Source organism: Pyxicephalus adspersus, chromosome 3 (assembly GCF_032062135.1).
Source record: "Pyxicephalus adspersus chromosome 3, UCB_Pads_2.0, whole genome shotgun sequence".
Classification (NCBI taxonomy): Eukaryota; Metazoa; Chordata; class Amphibia; order Anura; family Pyxicephalidae; genus Pyxicephalus; species Pyxicephalus adspersus.
The window spans coordinates 72,898,566-72,917,185 of record NC_092860.1 but is presented as its reverse complement, the minus strand read 5'-3'; the positions used below and the strand labels follow the sequence as shown (position 1 = coordinate 72,917,185).

The 18,620-nt window shown below is 36.3% G+C and overlaps 1 protein-coding gene across 4 annotated transcripts in view; it reads left to right on the top strand.

Annotated features, from left to right (window-relative positions):
• The window catches only part of LOC140326540 (ceramide synthase 4-like), a 133,541-nt gene extending 114,931 nt beyond the window's left edge, over positions 1 to 18,610 (top strand). For all 4 annotated transcript variants that reach the window (XM_072405219.1, XM_072405217.1, XM_072405218.1 and 1 more), the window contains exons 5-11: positions 269 to 326; positions 2,542 to 2,592; positions 7,971 to 8,063; positions 8,997 to 9,125; positions 15,134 to 15,240; positions 16,422 to 16,578; positions 17,696 to 18,610. In XM_072405219.1, coding sequence (XP_072261320.1) covers positions 269 to 326; positions 2,542 to 2,592; positions 7,971 to 8,063; positions 8,997 to 9,125; positions 15,134 to 15,240; positions 16,422 to 16,578; positions 17,696 to 17,866 — 766 coding nt within the window. In that variant the 3' untranslated portion in view covers positions 17,867 to 18,610. The remainder of the gene's footprint in view (positions 1 to 268; positions 327 to 2,541; positions 2,593 to 7,970; positions 8,064 to 8,996; positions 9,126 to 15,133; positions 15,241 to 16,421; positions 16,579 to 17,695) is intronic.
• Positions 18,611 to 18,620: the final 10 nt, after the last annotated feature.

The following is an 18,620-nucleotide window of genomic DNA, read 5'->3' as shown; positions in this document are numbered from 1 at the left end:
CTTAGGAAGTTTAATGCATTCCAAAGTCAACACTTTTTTGTTTAATATGAAAAAAATCAGCATATCACAGTAAATCACCATAAACAGAGGCACAAAATTAGCAGCAGTTTTAACCCCCACCCCACCACCTTTCCTAAGCTTTTCAAATTTTTTTTAATTCCAGAGATGTACATAAAAGAGTACATTATTACTTTTTTGTCATTACAATAGCTTATTCTAACTATTATCTAAAAAAATATACCAGTCTTTGCTTTTATTTGTTTTCTAGCTGGAGATTTACAATCTACTTGGTGTCATTCCTATTTGGTTTTGCTGTACTTATCGATGTAAGTATGTATTCTTTGTTTTACCCTAAATGTAGATTGCTAAAGTAAAATATCATAAAGAATAATATACTGCCCTACTATACCCTTAGGATAGCCATTAATAACCTTATCCTACCCTAACCTGGGGTACTGGGTACAGGAATATGTAGAAGACAATAAAGTGTGTATAACCAAGTTTTAAATAGAGTTGGGAAGGTTAAAACCCTTTCCAATGTGTTTTTGCTGTTTTCAGCCACTTGGGAAGATTTCCTTTCACTTCCGGTCTTAGAAAAAAAAACAGGAAGTAAGGGGAAATCTGCGTAGAATTGCTCTTTGAGACATGTACATACTTGCAATAATTATTGTTGGAAAGGAACGACTAACGACCGATCGCCTGATAATCGTTATCAAAAAAAGTGCACAACGACTGACCAATGATGGCGACGAACGAGGATTGATGCTGGAAACGAATAACCATCTCGGCAGATCTGTTTGAGTGACGACCGTTCACTATCTATTGTGTTTACGGTCGTTCAGTGATTGTGGATGTTTCTGCAGTACACTTTCTCCTTTACATGTCACTTCCTGCATGGTTCAAACGATCGTATCAAGCATGTGTACACTATTGGTGGATTATATTTGAACGATCGTATTGTTACAGCATATACAGAATTGTGCACAAAATAATTGTGCATATTCATACATAATCGTTAGTCGTTTTCCAATGATAATTATTGCAAGTGTGTACCTAGCTTTATACCCAGAACTTATCGGAATATAATTTGTTCTGGTGACAACTTTGAATGTTTTTGTGTTGCATCACTTTTTGTCCCAGTAACAATGGTCAACAGGACAAAAAGAATAGTGTGGAAAAAGGAAACAATAAACACTTGTCAGGTATGTGTCTAACATTATAAGTATAAAATATCGCTGATGTTCAATCTTCTACCAGATTTCAATAAGAAGAGTAAAGGGATATTACTCTTACTATTACTATAGGAGTAAAGGGATATTACTCTTACTATTACTATAAGAGTAAAGGGATATGATAATTTATGTGCTGCTTCAGTAGATGATTAACCCTGGCATCCAACAGACGGTTCTCTATCTAGGAATTTATCTTCTTGTTTTTGCCTATTCTTTGTGTGGCACACTAGTTCTGTACATGTATCAGCACTATAGATGAGCTAAAAAAGTATTCCAAGTAAAATTCAAATGTGTCCAATTTGATATAGGAAATTAGGAAATTAAGCATTAGAGAATTCAAGGTATCTGCAGTCTGTTAAGTTTGTCTTGGGATACTAATGCAAGGTACTAGTAGTTGCAAGGCTCTGCACTCTACACCCCTGCAGTAAATAATCTTAAAATTATATTAAATAAACTCATGTGATTGGACAAACTACACATCAAACTACAATCAGATTCTTAAAAAACGCATTTATTAAACAAATATCTGGTAGCGGAATCAAGACAGGGACAGCTCAAAATCATTGTGTTGTATGTTTTGGCATATAGCAATGGTCTTCCCATATTGGTAGACTTGTGGATATATTTAAAAAAGACAAACATAGAGAAATAAAAATCAATGGAACAATAATACACAGTAAAGTGTCAAACTAGCCATACATATTAGATCAATGAACAAATTGAGTTATGATCTCATGTCTGTGACACCCTCCAATTTGCAATACTACCCCAATGAAAATAGCTTCATAAACAGTCTACCTACACTTACAATGTACACATTAGGCAAAGATAATAACAATGGGTGAAAGACCAATAGTGATAGACATAACTGAGTGTAGTCAGATAGTCAAATTGTGGTCCGATTGTGACCGACAGTCCTTTCAAATCTAAAAACACTTTTATTGTAAGCAGAGTAAATTCATATCCTCCCTCTGTCTAAGTAAAATGAAACTAAAGTCAAATTGTATCTTTTTGTGCCATACCTTTTTTAAGTTATAAACAAAATTGTAACCGACTGTATGTAACTGAAGTTCCACTTTAACAAGGAAAATATTAGGCATAATGGTTTAACCTTTGCCAGTCAGTCAGCAGTCACATTTCTATTCTGACATGCATCTGACTACTCTAGGTTACTGACCATTGCCCATCACTTTTTTGTATTACCCTGTTAAATATGTCTGAAACAGTTTTAATATTATTATTTAATCACTTTTAATTATGTTTTAATTATCTCAATCACCTAATAATGCCTTTTTAATTTTTGTTTCAGAAGCCTTGGTTTTGGGACCAAAGGGAATTCTGGACAGATTATCCCTACCAGGTGAGAACCAAAAAAATTAGAAAAAGTTGTGACATTAAGGCACATTTCACACAATATTCATTTTAAGTTAAAATATGGCTTCTTTATCTTTAGTGTCCCCTGTTCACTAACCAAACCAGCGTTTTGGCTTCCCACCATGGTTTCATGCAGTGGGTAACAAAAAAAATCTGTAAGTGGTAAAAAAAAACAGTTATTTTGTGATTTTTATTTTTCACTGGCCATTTTGCCATGTCTCTGAATGTAGGAATGTATTCATCAAAACCTAACTAGGGTGTTAACTACTGTACAGTTTAAAAATTGTTGTAGAATTGTCCATGACCATGTAGGGAAAAAAAACTTATAAAGCAGTAAATCCGACATTTAAAAGGCATTTAATGGTGGAGAATCTTTAAGGTCAACGTGTTTTTGTCAGCTTGAATAATCAGCTCCTAGATAATTTACCTCCTTACAATGGTAGTGCTATGTACCATAAAATGCATCAATGCTAGCTAAGTTTAATAGACATTTTACAATTTTTTTTTTAATAGACATTTTAAACTTTCCAAATTTCATATCATAAGCTAAAACGTCTAAACGTCTGCTTTTTCTGAGCTGAGTTTCCCTTTGGATGATATGGAATTTTTGGCATTCCCTGTGCAATACAGTTTGAAAAGTTAGCTTATTAGAGCAGACCTATAAATTTGAAAGAAGCACGCACCACCCACTTGATGAGTTGATCAAAAAGCACCTACATATCTATGGCCAAAGGCAATCTCTTGTACTTGCAGGTAGTTCATCATCAACAGATCCCATGAAAACTTAAAAAGTAGGGTAAGTACAGAGCCTACTCTTTCCTGCTATGAGCCATGTAACGGATCAAAAAGACTACATGCTTCCTTTACCATCTTACCCAAACTAGTACAGAAGTATTATAAACATGTCTACATTTTGGTTTTTATAGTCCTGCAATCTTCCATTCTCTCACAAGCCTCTTTTTTTTTGCATGGAATGCAAATTCTGGTAGCATCACTTGCCACATAATCTATATCTCATGCAGCAAATAAACTTTTCTGTGTTTTACTACACCCAAAAACTGCAATCTATATCATTGAGACATGAACTTTTTTTTAAGATTCACATTTCCAAAGCTTTGCTTTCTTCAAGCATTTTAGCTGTTGTTGTCCTGTCTTGAACACAAATCAGTTATCAGTCTACGCCCTTCCCATACTGCTTCAGCAGCTTCATCTTCCCCTTGTAGTAATTACAGGGGATTTTTAGTTAGTGTCTTCACATTTTTGTGAGTTGGCCTGCATGGTACACACATACGCTTCTTCCTGTATTAAGATCATTCTTAAATTACAAAATAGCCAATACCCTCTAATTTATTGGTATTCCAAGAGTTACCAATTTTGAAGATGAATCCTTGAATCATTTGAAGAAGAATCCATATTTTTATCTAATGTCAAAAACTGAAGCTTTTCTGATGTTTGCAGCAAATACTTGTATGAAACCTTTCTATTGAACTGTTTTTTTTATACTTACATTTCACCTCCAAATGCTAAAGTGTAAACACTTCCTCCTCTTGATGCCAACACAATCCCGTCTTAGTGTTTCAAGGAGAATGAATTCCAACTACACATCTACCACACTGCCAGGTTCTGGCTTCTATTTTGTACAGAAGAGAGATGACAGTCCTGTTATACCATTATTGCAGCCTAAGTCAATCATGTATAAATAACAAACCTGAGAAACTGGCACCTATCTTACATAGCAGAACTCTCTAGGTTTTGGCAAGTTGTGGTGGGCACCCTATAAACTGAAGTGCTGGAATATGCAAAAAGCAAATGGTTGTTGTGATTACTGGTTTAGGCTTACCACTCCCAAATCTGCTAGGAAATAAGGAATTCAACTATTCATATATTTTCTATTTCTTTTTTTTCTTTTTTTTTAACAGAAAGAAAGGTTTTTCTTATTTTAAAAGTTGGTAAACAAGTTTGTGCATAGGACTGTATCTTGTCTTTTTAGAACATACAATTTTTCTTTTATCAGTTGTAAAATTCTCCCATTTGAAAAGGCCAGTAACAGTCTTATGTTACACAATTTCATGGCATGGCTAACTTTAAAACAAGCTTAAAACTTTTTTTATTTGATGATATTTTGGATTCTTTGGAAAATGTAATGTTAGCACAATATAATATCGACTACAATGTGCAAGCAACTAATGTTCCTAATAGCTTCCACCCATCTGTGTGCAAATTCTTGGACCTTCCACTCTTCTTTTCGCTTAACCATCTCTACAGATCAACACAAACCATATATTCTTTCAGCCCCACGAAAGCTGAGCTCCTCTCCAGCCCAGACTTTCATTTTCCCCTTTTAATTGTGTGCATGTGGCAGCAGAGGATGGGGTGGGACAAGATAATTGTGTTTTCAACTGTACTCATCTCCCACTAGTCCTTACTAGTCTCACAAACTAGCCAGTGGTCTCTACACAGCACACCCACCCTGTTCTGTTTAACTATGAGCTTTGAAGTCCTCATTCTTCGCTGTAGTAATGTTCCACATACAAAAACAAATGTTACAGGGCCCTGGGCTTAAAAAATCCAATCAAGCAGAACCTTGTATGTGTGTCTTACATTGACATTGCGCTAGACCTACAGCTGCCCAAAATGGATAGATGGTAGAGGTACTAGAAACTAGAACATGAGTCTTCTAAATAAAAATGAAAATGAATAAATTTAGCTTCAGTTTTTCTAGCTTTAGTAGCTTCAGTAGATGAGACTCCAAGCTACTTTAGACAGGAGGTCAAATGACCATTATGTGGTGTAGTTTCAGTAAAAACTAATCATACTACAGCTCTACCTAATCGATAGGTATATTATGCAGTCTACCCTTTTTTTTAATTAGCTCCATTACCTAGTATTTCTAGCAGCTAACATTATGCATACCCCTGACTATTTCTTAGTTGTGTGTTTTACACAGAAACCTTGAAAAAGTTCAAAGCTATGGCTTGGTTTACACCGGTAAATAAACCTCACACCTGCTCTCCCACAACAACCTTCTCTGCCAAAGACATTGCCACCTACTTTAGAGATAAAATTGACAAAATCAGACATGATGTCTCTGTTTATTGGGCCACTCCAACCATATCCACCCCTTCCACCTGTAAATCATCACTGACCTCCTTCAGCCCTGCTACTGTGGATGAAGTCTCTTCCCTTCTCTCATCATCTCCATCTACTACCTGTCTGCTTGACCCAATTCCCTCTGATTTACTCCGTGCCCATTCCTACACCCTGGCCCCCGCAATAACCAAACTATTCAAACGCTCCTTCTCTACTGGTATCTACCCTTCTGCTTTCAAACACGCCATAATTCTCCCTATCCTGAAGAAATCCTCACTGGACCCCTCTCTACCTTCTAATTTTTGTCCTATCTCCCTTCTCCCATATGTTTCCAAACTTCTTGAACTCCTTGTCTACAAAAGACTCACCGATTACCTGAGCACCAACTCTCTCCTTGACCCTCTCCAGTCTGGTTTTCGAGCTGCCCATTCCACCAAAACAGCCCTTACTAAAGTAGCCAATGACCTCATCAGCGCTAAGTCTCAAGGCAACTTTTCACTCCTCCTTCTCCTTGATCTTTCCTCAGCTTTTGACACTGTTGATCACCCTCTATTCTATTACAAATCATGCACTCCATTGGTATCTGTGACACTGCTCTCTCTTGGTTTGCTTCCTATCTGTCTGACTGCTCCTTTCAATGGTAATTCTCCTTCTCCCACTCTCCTCCCTGTTGGTGTTCCCCAAGGGTCAGTCCTTGGACCGGTTCTCTTTTCTCTGTACACCTCCTCTCTCATTAGTCTCATATCCTCCTTTGGCTTACCATCTGTATGCTGATGACACTCATATCTACCCCTAACTTGTCTCCCTCAGTCCTGGATAAGGTCTCATGCTGCCTGTCACCCATCTCATCATGGATGTCTGACCGATTCCTGAAACTCAACCTGGATAAAACAGAACTCATCATCATTCCCCAAATTCTAAATCTCCCCCCTGACATATTCCTAACGGTTAACAACACAGCCCTCCCCTCAGGCACGTTGTCTTGACATCATCTTTGATTCTGCCCTCTCATTTACCCCCCATATTCAGAACATTTCCAGGTCCTGTCACTTTCACCTGTGCAATACCTGTCCCCTGAGACCATCAAACTCCTTGTACATGCTCTTATCATTTCTCATCTGGACTACTGTAACATCCTTCTCTCTGGTATTCCACTAACCCGACTCACTCCACTACAATCCATTATGAATGCCGCAGCCAGACTCATCCATCCTCCCCTCCGCTCCTCTTTGTAGTTCTCTTCATTGGCTTCCATTTTACCTTAGAATCAATTCAAGCTCCTGTGCTTTGCCTTCAAATCCCTCTACAATTCTTCCCCCACTTACATTTCTGACCTAGTAAAAAAATACTCCCCCAGCCACTCTCTTCGCTCCTCCAATGACCTACTAATGACTTCCTCACATCCTTCACCTCATCACACGCACGGCTCCAAGACTTCTAGAGCTGCCCCAACTCTCTGGAATGGTCTTCCTCGTCCAATTCGGCTTGCTCCTACTTTCTGCTCATTTAAAAGAGCACTCAAAACCCAGTTTTTAAAACTTGCCTACCTATCTACTTCTGTCTTTTGAAACCCCCACTACTTCCCACCATTACATATCTCCCCTCCTATTATGTGATAATTCCCCCACCTCCTAGATTGTAAGCTCTTCAGGGCAGTGTCCTCTCCTCCTGTGCCACTGTCGTTATTTGTCTGTTTGCAACCCCTATTTAATGTACATGTAATGTAATAATAAACCTCCTTGTTAGAGTGATTTACCTAAAGATATAAGATTATTTATAATAGTATAAGATTTATTCTTTAGTGTATCCATAACATACGTTAATTGTGGACAATTTTAAACTTGTGTTATTACAAAACAGTTTGAAATCCTTTGCTAGGCTGCCTGATATTAAAAAGTTATGTTGGTGTTTCTGTTAGTAACTGCTGGGTATATCTCCCATCGCCCTTAGAACATAGAACAAATTTGGAGAATCAGTTAACTGTTCCTGAGTAAACTTATTTATTTCTAATGATGATCTCCTTTAAATATTTACCTTAGGTCTGATACTCTGTTCTATACCTGCGCCATTATAAGTGCCTTGGTTTTATTTTAGAATTGGTGTATTTGAATGGATCAGATACATTTCTCATCCCAGGATGGGCAGTGGTCCTCAATGTAAAGAGGGGTGGTAGAATATATAGATGTAGAAATGTTATTTCTACAAATTTTTTGTGTATCCTAAAAATTATTTTGTGTATCCTACTAAATATGTTTGTGACTCACCTCTCTACAGCCATTGGTGTCCTCATTGTACTGGTATTACATTCTGCAGCTGGGATTTTACTCATCATTGCTCATCACATTAGCTTTTGATGTGAAAAGAAAGGTATGTGTAGTTTGCAGCAAAAGCTTTAACATTTGGTTTATGTTACTGTATATTGTGCCATGTTGTCATGTTTCTGATTGTGTTTACTGTGTAAATGTGAACACTAATATTCCCTGAATGAACATGAGCCATCCTTGAAAATGAATTGTGCTTTCCAACTATCTCTGACTTGATTGGTTGCTTGATTCATACTTCTATATTAGTACACAAATATCCAGCACAACCCCCTAATGTTTCTGCTTGGGAATGAGAAAGAAAAATGGTTTCCTTTAACTTGAGCTATATGATTGATTTACCCCATGTGTTCTAGAAATGAACCTGCTTTACAAAACTTATATAAGGTCTTGACACAATAGGATTTGTACATATAGCTAAATGTCTTACTTCATAACTTTCTCAACACTGCTGGGGTTGCGGGGCAGAGGGGACGATGTCTCATATATGTCCTAGGGTCTGTAAGCTATGGTTTACTGTATAACATGATTGATTCAATGCAGTACCTAAAACTCCTTGGGGAGGCTGTTTTGCATAAAGGTCTGTCTATTGGAATGAAATCGAAAAAAAGAACCTTGGTCAACAATATATTTATGGCCACTAAACAGACCATGCCCGTCCCCGGAAATCCCCCTCCCTTCAACTTTTAGAAATCAGATTTTGCCTCCAGGGTACAATTAATAACAGGAAGATGACGGCAATCGTGAAGGACACTGATGATCATTTTCAGGAGATAAGGTAACCTTGGGTTTCTTTTTTTCACTGAATCCAAGATAAAAGAGGTTGACTGTGTTTATTCCTGCTGAATATGCTTTGCCAGTGATGTTTTTTGTTTGTCTATCACCCACTTAAAATATGTTAGTCTATAAAGGTAACCAAAATTTGGGGAATACTTAAACTTTTGTGTGACTTTATATTGTCTTTATGCGTTGTTTGCAGGACCTTAGGCAACAGATAGTACATCATTTTGCCACCATCTTCTTGATAACATTCTCGTATTGTGCTAATTACATGCGTGCAGGAACTCTGGTGATGCTGCTGCATGATGCAGCTGACCACTTCTTAGAGGTAAGCAAAGTTATAAAAAAAAAAAAAATCAGTAGCTTTTGATAAAACCCTAAACATCAAAACACTTCAATGAAGATTTTATATCTTCATAAGCAAGTTTAACAATCATCTGATCTTTTTCACTAGGAAGTGAATGAAAATCCCAGGAGATGCACCACATTTTCCTTACTCTAACACTAAAAACTCTAAACACTATACACCAGATAGAGAGCTGTTTTTTTTTTTCACAGTGACCTTGATTTTCTAATGGAGTAGAGCATATTCACTTTATTTGAATTATACATGACTTTATCACTTTTACTAACATAAGTGAAAATTTATTTTGCAAAAAGACAATCTTCTCGGCTTATTGAATAAGGTGAAGCTGTGCTGACTTCAATCATCCAATCATGTCTAAAAAATCTTTTTTCAACTTTGATTGCACTTGATTGGGTAATCTTTGCAAATTGGATTTGTTCACTTTATCCCAGCTAATTTGCTAAGCTAAGTGAAAATACACTTTAATTGTGACCCTCCAACTCCTAAGAAATGAACCCCACAATTTAAATGTGTGTTTCTGATGACAGTCGTTGTCTGGAGGATTCTTTTTTTTCAGAGTTCCCAATACAAAACAATGGGTGAAGGTTCATCTGAGGTGACATAATTGCAATGTCAGATAACATATTATTTAATGAAATGACAGATAATAATTGAGGTATTTCTTTTACAACACATTTTTTAAAAATATGCTGCTATTCCTGACATTAGAGGGGTTAACAAGTGACAAGCTCAGTTAGATCAGTAGTTCCCTTCTCTTATAAATGCAATAAAAAAGGTATCAAGTATTTCAAGTCTACACAATGGTTCTTGTTACAGGAAAATGTAGATTAGGCCCTTCCAGAAACAGTTTCTCAAACCATTCTCTGTCCTCCTCAAAAAGCCATCCCTTGAGATGGAGCTCAGCCATGTGTTTAGAGAACAAAGCTCCATTGTAACTTCACTCCTTCCTACTACGTTCTCCCCTCCACCCTTGTTGGTGCAGGACGGAACAGAGAACAGATGCTGTATGTTAACTAATTATTGGAGCGCTGCTTCCTCCAGTTTCAACATACGTATTAAAATGTAACCCTAATGTAATTTAAAGGTTACGTTTACATTTTTATAAAAAACTTAATAATTAATATTGTTATAATTATTATTGAAACTTATGATCTGGGTTTTCCTGTGATGGTTTACCGAGATGTGTCTATCTCTCATTTCTGTATAACATGTTCTGTATGTAAATCATACCTCACTTCATTTGCTTTAGTAGAGAAAACAATATAAATGTGTGTGGAACCTGACCCATGAAGAGCTGTATACTCCTGGTTTAGTTTTACCTAAAAGTGTCTTCTATTGGTAAATATTTTCATAAAGACAGTGTTTAAAAATCCCAAGTTTCACAGTTTTAGTAACAAGTCCACATGTGCACATATTTTTTCTTAGTTCAGAACAGTGACAGTAATGGATTTTTACATGTCGCCCAAATTTAGACGTGAAATATCCTGCTTAAAAATATACAAACTGTTAAGCTACAAAAGGAAACAGACTAAGTTGCAATAATCAAAGTAATGACACCCAGACATGTATGATAGGAGGTGAATAGCTGGCTGTCGAGCCCGTGCCATAAGCCAACACAGCCCAGTGTGCCCTGTTTACTGTCTCTGACAGAATCCCTTGCAGTAGCAAACGAGATCAAGCAATGAGCTGCCTGTCCTTGGCTCTGCATCACACAGCATCCCTAGTTTCCATTTACCTGTGCATGTGCCTGTCTCAGCATCCCTTGGTCATAATTTGGGACTGCATGCACCTGCAGCGCACATTGTAGAGTTTAGCCTCTCTAACCTAGTAGTGGTATAATTATCTGTTGTAATATCTAATGCTGGCTCTGTTTGGCCTGTTTTCTGAGCCTTTGACTGTTCGCTTTCTGGATTAACCTTTGTTAGTTAGTTAGTTGTTTTGCTTGTGAACCCAATACTGCTTGTCAAAACTTTTGGATATCTTGTTTGGAGAACTGACTACCTGTGCATGACCCTTGGCTTTGTTTCCTGGACGTGCCGTTACTGGACTCTCCTGTACTGCGTTATCTGTTGATCAGCTAGTTTCTGACCCTAGACTGTCTGATCCACCATTGTGTCCCCTGTCCTGCTTTGTGGGCTCCTGGTCCTCTATCAGTTCCTAGAGGATCTCTATCAGTTCTTCCCAGAAGATATCCTTCAGGCTCTGAAGCCCTGTGGGCAACTGTGTGCTGGGATGACAGGACTATATTCAGTGCAGAGGTATATTGAGGGAATGGTGCCTGGTGAGCACTGGTGCAGGACCTTACAGCTCTGGGCAATTTGACAAATGATCAGAGGCTTTGACCAACGCTGAAGAGAAGTAAAAGATGTCCCAACCAGACTGCAATCTGAACAAAGTAAAAAAGAAAAAAATGTTTAGTCTAAGGATGCACCTTAAAGCTAAACTTCTGGCCCTCAATATAGAAGATAAATATACTGTGATATTACCTAGTAAAAGTAGCAATAACATCATCACTATGCTGCACAAAGCCTGTGCAGAAAGCAAAACTGTGTCATGTGCCCAGCAGAAAGGAATCCTGCAGAAATCTACAGAGGGGATAAAAAACAAGTTACTCTGCACAAAGAGAGAGAACAGCAGTGGCCGGGCTTTATAATATGCCCAAAAGAAATATACAAAGTACACAATGGCTCCAGTAAGAATATAAATGCCTCTAAACAAGATTTGCTTATCCTGGAGCTTTAATTCCAGCCTATGTTTACTTACCCAATGCAGCCGTAAATACAAGGAAGTCTCATTGCTGTTTTACTTCTGCTGCTATAGCTACGTTTTTTAATTAACTGAACAATCGAGTTCTAAAAATGATATAGCTAAAGATTGTGAAAGGTGAATATGGCTGGAATTTCAGCACTACAAATCTTACCTCAGCAGTCATTTCTCTATGGGGGAATAGATTTATAGGTTCTCTGTTATAGACAACTGTGGTCAACATTTAGAATAGCTAAAAATGCCTTTTGCCTATGAATGTCTGCACTATTTTTCATGCAAATTAGGTGGCCTAAGAGTAGCTAGATAAAATGTAAAACACCCCAATCAGTGCCTTCATAAAGTCTTCAATAAAGATCTAGAGCAGGGGTCAGCAAACCTTTTTGGCTACTAGGCCGTTTTAGGAGGTCAGGAAGGCACACTAGGCCGGACTCTCTCTCGAGTCCCGTGCTGATGGCTCCGCCCCCAGGGAATGCCCCTGAAGGGAAATCCCTCTCCTCCGCAATGCATATGGAAGAGTCCTCTTCCTCTCTCCTCATGTATCTCCGGAGCCACTGGTTGCCGACTCCTTCCGGGGGGCGCTAGAGCTACTGGCTGGGCCGTTTCTGGCCTAAAGCCCAGAGTTTGTCGACCCCTGATCTAGAGCTTGTTTGACCAGCTGCTCCTGTTTTGTGAAATGTTTTGAGAAATGTTCTACTGAGAATCTGTTATGAACAATAAAATGGGTACTGATCAGGAGGTGAAAGTGGTAGCCACACCCCAACCTCACCACCTGTCTCCATTAGCCTGTAATGTTCAATGTCTTTCTTTAACAGAATTGACATTATCATGTCATTTGATGCCTACAGATTCTTAGCTGACAGCTTTATGTTCTTTTTTTCTTGCTTGTAAATTGTTTGGTGCGTTCTTGTGTTGATATTTATAGGAAGCCCAGTCCTTCAGAAAAGTGCAACACTTCCATATTGTTACCGTTTGTAAATGAATTGCTTTACTGTAATGAACATCCAAGTATTTAAACAAACTCTTTGTACACTTTCCAGTTATATGAATATCCCAACTCTATTTTTGATGTCCGCTAAAACCATTTTTTAATACAACCAAAATATTTGCGAGCCAAATCCACACCTGTTACTACTATAAAATGCTGAACACTAAATCATGCTAAAAAGTTAAAGTAAAAACCTATTATTAAATTCTAAATATATTCTAAATAATTCAAGTAAAACATCTAGGGTTTGGTCTATCAGTGTCCATCATGTTATACATTTGATATTTTAGCCTGAAGAGTAAGCCTGCATTTTATAATATTGTTGATGTTATTATGATGATGATTCTTCTCTTTTGACCTAGCAATCACAAATTGTTATTATTTTTGGACTTTAGTTAGGTATTTTAAATATTCTTTACACGGATTTTGTAAAACTGACTGATACAATTAAACAAAGTTCTTCCCTTGTAGTGGACCTTATGTCATAGCCACTTGCACAGTTGTAAGTGTACAGCCTGCCATTGAGCACTCAAGTAACAAGAGGAGAGGGACAACAGCTGTGCCTGCTGAACGGGAATAGTTACCCTTTATAAGAAATGGAATGACACTGGAACTCATAAAGTATTTGTAAAAAAGCCTATGCAATACGGTCCATTGTTTTTAGAAATAATGCAAGCATTTAACACACATTCTTTGGATTATTACAGTTTTATTATTTACCACTTACCACATTTTTGTAACGATTTTTTTACTGAATAAGGAAAACATACACTATTTTAACAAAATCTAAACTATTTACAGACTACAGCTATCATCGAAAATAAGAGAACAAAGCAAATCCTTGTAATAATCAAATATAAAAAATAAACGACATAGACGTAGTCTATGCATTAACCAATTATCAGATCATAACAAGGCATATAAGATACAGAGGATATCATAAATAGCATCCTCAGAATCACTGAAAGCCTAATTTGTAATATCTCAAAGTTGTTATACTTGAAATATTAATCTAGTTTTGGTAATTTGTGTTAAACTAGTTGTGTATGCTGCTAGTAAACATTCACATGTGACCCCCAATATAAGTACAGTGTTTCTGAGAAAGTTTGTCATCTGAAAATGATTTACATAAATCTCATCATAGGCCTAACTTTTCCCCTAATCTTCCTTTTAACTTTACCTTTGTCATGGTAAACTTTACCTTTGTATGCCTAGTCACCTTTCCTTTTACCTGGGGGGGACACACGAAAATACTTTAAGGTCTTAACGGAACCCTTCCTATAATTAAAATAGTGTGGTGATCAGTAGGAAGAATGCCTCTTAAATTGCTGGCCAGTGTAAAGAATTACACTTTTACAGATAGCAAAAAGGATCATTTGTGTCAATATGATTGATCAAGTAATCCCTAGCAAACTCTGGAGGAACCCTAGAGTTTTATAGCAACACTACTATAGACCGTTCTTATTGACATTCATACTGCTTGTGGGAAACTAATAAAAAAACAGTATCATGAGCAACTGAAGAATCCAATATATGACTTGTATGTAGATGTAATTGGGTACTTAAACATTCTTTACAAATTCCATGGAAATGCTGTGGAAATATTTGTGTTTTTAGAAACATTTAAGATTTTACACTTGGTGCTTGATATAAACATATAGCTGATAACTGAAGGATAAGAGTATGTAACATAGAGGTAATTCAAGGGTCAGGGGTATATAACACACATAGTGCAGGGTCAGGTCTATGAAATGTACAAAGTGCAGGGGTCACGACTGTGTAATATAGATAGTACGGGAGTAAGGCATATGCATACATTGTGCAAAGATCAGATGTATGTAAATACATAATTCAGGGACTGGTGTAATGATGGGCAATAATATGAAAATATGTCTGTGATTGGTTCATTCAATGTTTGGCTAAACAAAAGCTTCAGGACACCACCAGCCTATGGAAACATTGATACTGTGGTGAGGATAATTAGCCAAAATGCAAATAACACTAATAGCAATGAATAAAAAAATCATATTTTTGTATTCAGGTTGCAAAAAACTAATTTTAGCTGAAAGCTGGTTGCTGAGGGTTTTTGTGTGTAAAGGTCATTGCAAACGCTTGTTTAATAGTATGCTTAGACTACTATGCTTAGGGTTATAGAACTAAATAATCACATTTTTCCAAGGTGGAATTTATATAAACCTTTATTTTTTTTTTTTCTTAGCTAGCAAAGATGTGCAATTACAGCAAGTGGAAGAGGATGTGTAATGTCTTATTTGTAATTTTTGCCTTGGTATTTATTGTCACTCGTCTGTATCTTCTCCCTACAAGGTGAGTCTCCATACATAATTGGTGATCATTTTTTTGAAGATTAGAAATGCTTTATGTGTCTATAAAGACATTAATGTTTCTTTATACAGAATTTGTTTAAAAAAAAATACATAAAAAAAATTCATACATGTGCACACTTATCAACGTACATTAGCATTTCATGTCTATGAAAGTCTCTCAACCCCATTGTTTATTGCCTATGGAAAAGTTAATTCAGGTATAAATTCAAGGTTTTATAAAACCTTATTCTGTAGTTATTTAGGGCTTCCAGGGAAGGAAACCTTGAATGGGATTACATGTTTCAATATGTTTTTTTTTTTAATAGTGTCACTTAACATACTTATTAGAATACCACTATCTCCTCTGTGGTAGTTCTTTATTTCTTTACTAACTCTCATTAACTCTGACCATTACCTGCTTGCTGCCAAGACACAATGTACCTAACCTCTCAACCTCAATTTTTTTGACCCATCTATGTATGACCCATAGCTTCATTACCTGGGAACCCAGTATCTGAGCCCTTAAAGAATGTTCAGCCCTTGTATTTTCCTCCAACAATGTCTGCCTCCTTCCCCAGCACCATCCTGGGGGCAAACGAAGACCAATATAACTTTGCATCCATATAGTATAAATTTATTTTCCAGTTCTAACCATTGTTTCTGATTCTCTAGTTGGTTAAAAGAAAAATAATTAAAAAAACACAGCAATATATTACCATATTTTTCACAACCATCTTTACCAACTAAGTGGCTCAGAAACCATATTTAATGATATAGCAGAAATCGTTTTAACCTGGAGCCCAGCAGCTTACACTGCACTTTGGTTTGGTTGCCTATTTTGCACAGGTACCAAAGGCAATGTCTAGGGGAGCCAACTAACCTTACTGCATGTGTTTGGAGGTGTGCACCAGAGTGTCTAAAGAAAACTAACACAGACACATAGAGGACATGCAAACCCCTTGCAGATAGTGTCACTTGCAGTTGTAAATTAATTTCTTTATGAAGGAATTGTTATATAGAACCTATTAAACTTTTTAGAGTATCTATATCAACTTGTAAAACCATTTAAAGCCACTAAAAGTTTTTCTTTCATAGATGTTCAATAAAAATATGGAAAGTGGACAACTTGTCCATAGGAACTATCCACATGTTTTTAAAAATGTTAAATTTCTTTGTTTCCAGGATCATTTATAGTACGTATTACTACTCCATGTTACGCTTTCAGCCTTTCTTCGGGTACTATTTTTTCAATGCTTTACTAATGATTCTTCAAACACTGCATCTGTTTTGGGCATATATGATATTGCAGATGATATACAAGTTCACATTTACTGGAACGGTATGAAGTTTTCTTTTTTCTTCATTTATGTTTTTGTTTATTGGTATGCTGAATCTTCTGAACTCATAAGAATATGTGAACAAACATTAAATCTTCATTAAAATATGTAAAGGAAATATATATATGAAGAAATGGTACATAAACTTGACATAGCATAATCATTCTCATAATGGAAATGCACATTTTTTTTATGGAAAAAGTAAGTACACCTTTACACTTTAAGTACATAAAATTAGAATTTGTTCCAATTAATAAACATGGAAGTTTGTAGTTGTAACATGCTTTAATTAACCACAACTTATCTTAGGTGTTCTCGCTTCTGTTGTTGTGTAAAGGTGCCATCATGCCAAGAATAAAGGAGCTTTCCAAAGCTTTCTACTATAAGGAAATATTTTTCAGATGGAATAGATTTTTATTTTTTTCTAATTTGTGCAGGACTGTGTACATATCAGTAAAAAAAAACATCAAACCAGTATTAAAGCATGGTAGTGAAAATGTTTCAGGTTTTGGAAGTTTTGGGTTGCTTTTCGGCCTATGGACTTTGGCAACTTGCAGTCATTGGACATGATTTATCAAAGCTCTCAAAGACTGGAGGAGATAGACTATCATGAGAGAACCTGGGTATTCAAGCAAACCTGGAATGGATTTTTTAAATTCATTTGCTGTTAGTTGGTAAATGTTTTCAATCCTGGACTGGATCCATTGCTGGTTTGCTAGATTTCCTCCATGATAGTCTAACTTCTACAGCCTTGAAGAGCTTAAATAAATTATGCCCATTGGGTCTTCTATGAATTCTGTTGGATATGAATGTGAGGCCATCTGAAAGTTATACTGAAGACAAATTTACAGTTATACTTGTTTTTTCCTGAACAGGAGGCTATTTTTAACATATGATTCAGCAGGTTTCCAAGTTTAATTTGCATCTGAGAAACTACTACTAATAATTGTAAACTACTTATAAATTTGTAAATTGTTTATTTATTGTTTTTTTTTTCTATAAAGTTAAGCCTATATCTGTCCAAAGTAAATCAGCTTGTATTACTGTATTCAAATATTTTTTATACTTTATGATATTTTATTCTATATATACTTTAATAAAACCTCTTGTATCATGCAGCTAGGTAATGATGTACGAAGTGATGCGGAGGAGAGTGATGACAGTGGACAAGAATGTAAAAAATCTTTAGAAGTAGAAAAAAAAAGGGGACATTGGGCCAGCAACAACAATTGCCTATCCCGCAAAGTTACAGAAAATGGAGTGATCAGTAACAGCTCAAAGACCAGTTAACTTGCAGTTGTTTATGGACTGTACCACCAGAAGTTCTGGTATGATCTTTGCTATTAGAGTTTTGTGTAATCTAGTGGTCATGGTTTCTGACTTGGCTGCATTTCTTATTCTAAACATTGCAGAGCAATGTGTTTTATGCCTATAAAAAAGTTGCCTAAATCCTTCAGTTGCCATAGTGCTATTCAGAGCTATGCAGTGTATTTGAACTCATAAACTGCAGAATTTACAATCAGATAATGTTTGAATGGGTAGAATTATACTCTTTATTGTACTACAATTTCAGCTATTTTCAATTTACACAACACTCTGTAGCCCAATACTAATTTCAAATATCTGATTGCAGGGGTCAATCAATATTTAGTAGCTTCTAACCAAAATATTTAATTGTTAGGTGTTTGGTAGGATAATGAGGTGAATAATTAGAGTTCATATGGCTGTTTGTTTTTTATTCTAATTGCAAGTGGGACAAAGGGTGCTCTGTAAAGGGTCAGTCCACCCAATTTGTAGCTTATGGGTATTTAGTTATGGGTAGATGCCTGTGGGATAAATTAACAATCAGCTTGTATATTTAAAAGGGACTTCAACGGAAAAACTGCTGTAGCTGAAGTCCTATCTTTAACCTGTTCACAGGAATGTTCATAACAATTTTACTTGAGCTGTTTGGAAAAGGTAAATCTGGATAGTAATTCCTTTATATATATATATATATATATATATATATATATATATATATATATATATATATATATATATA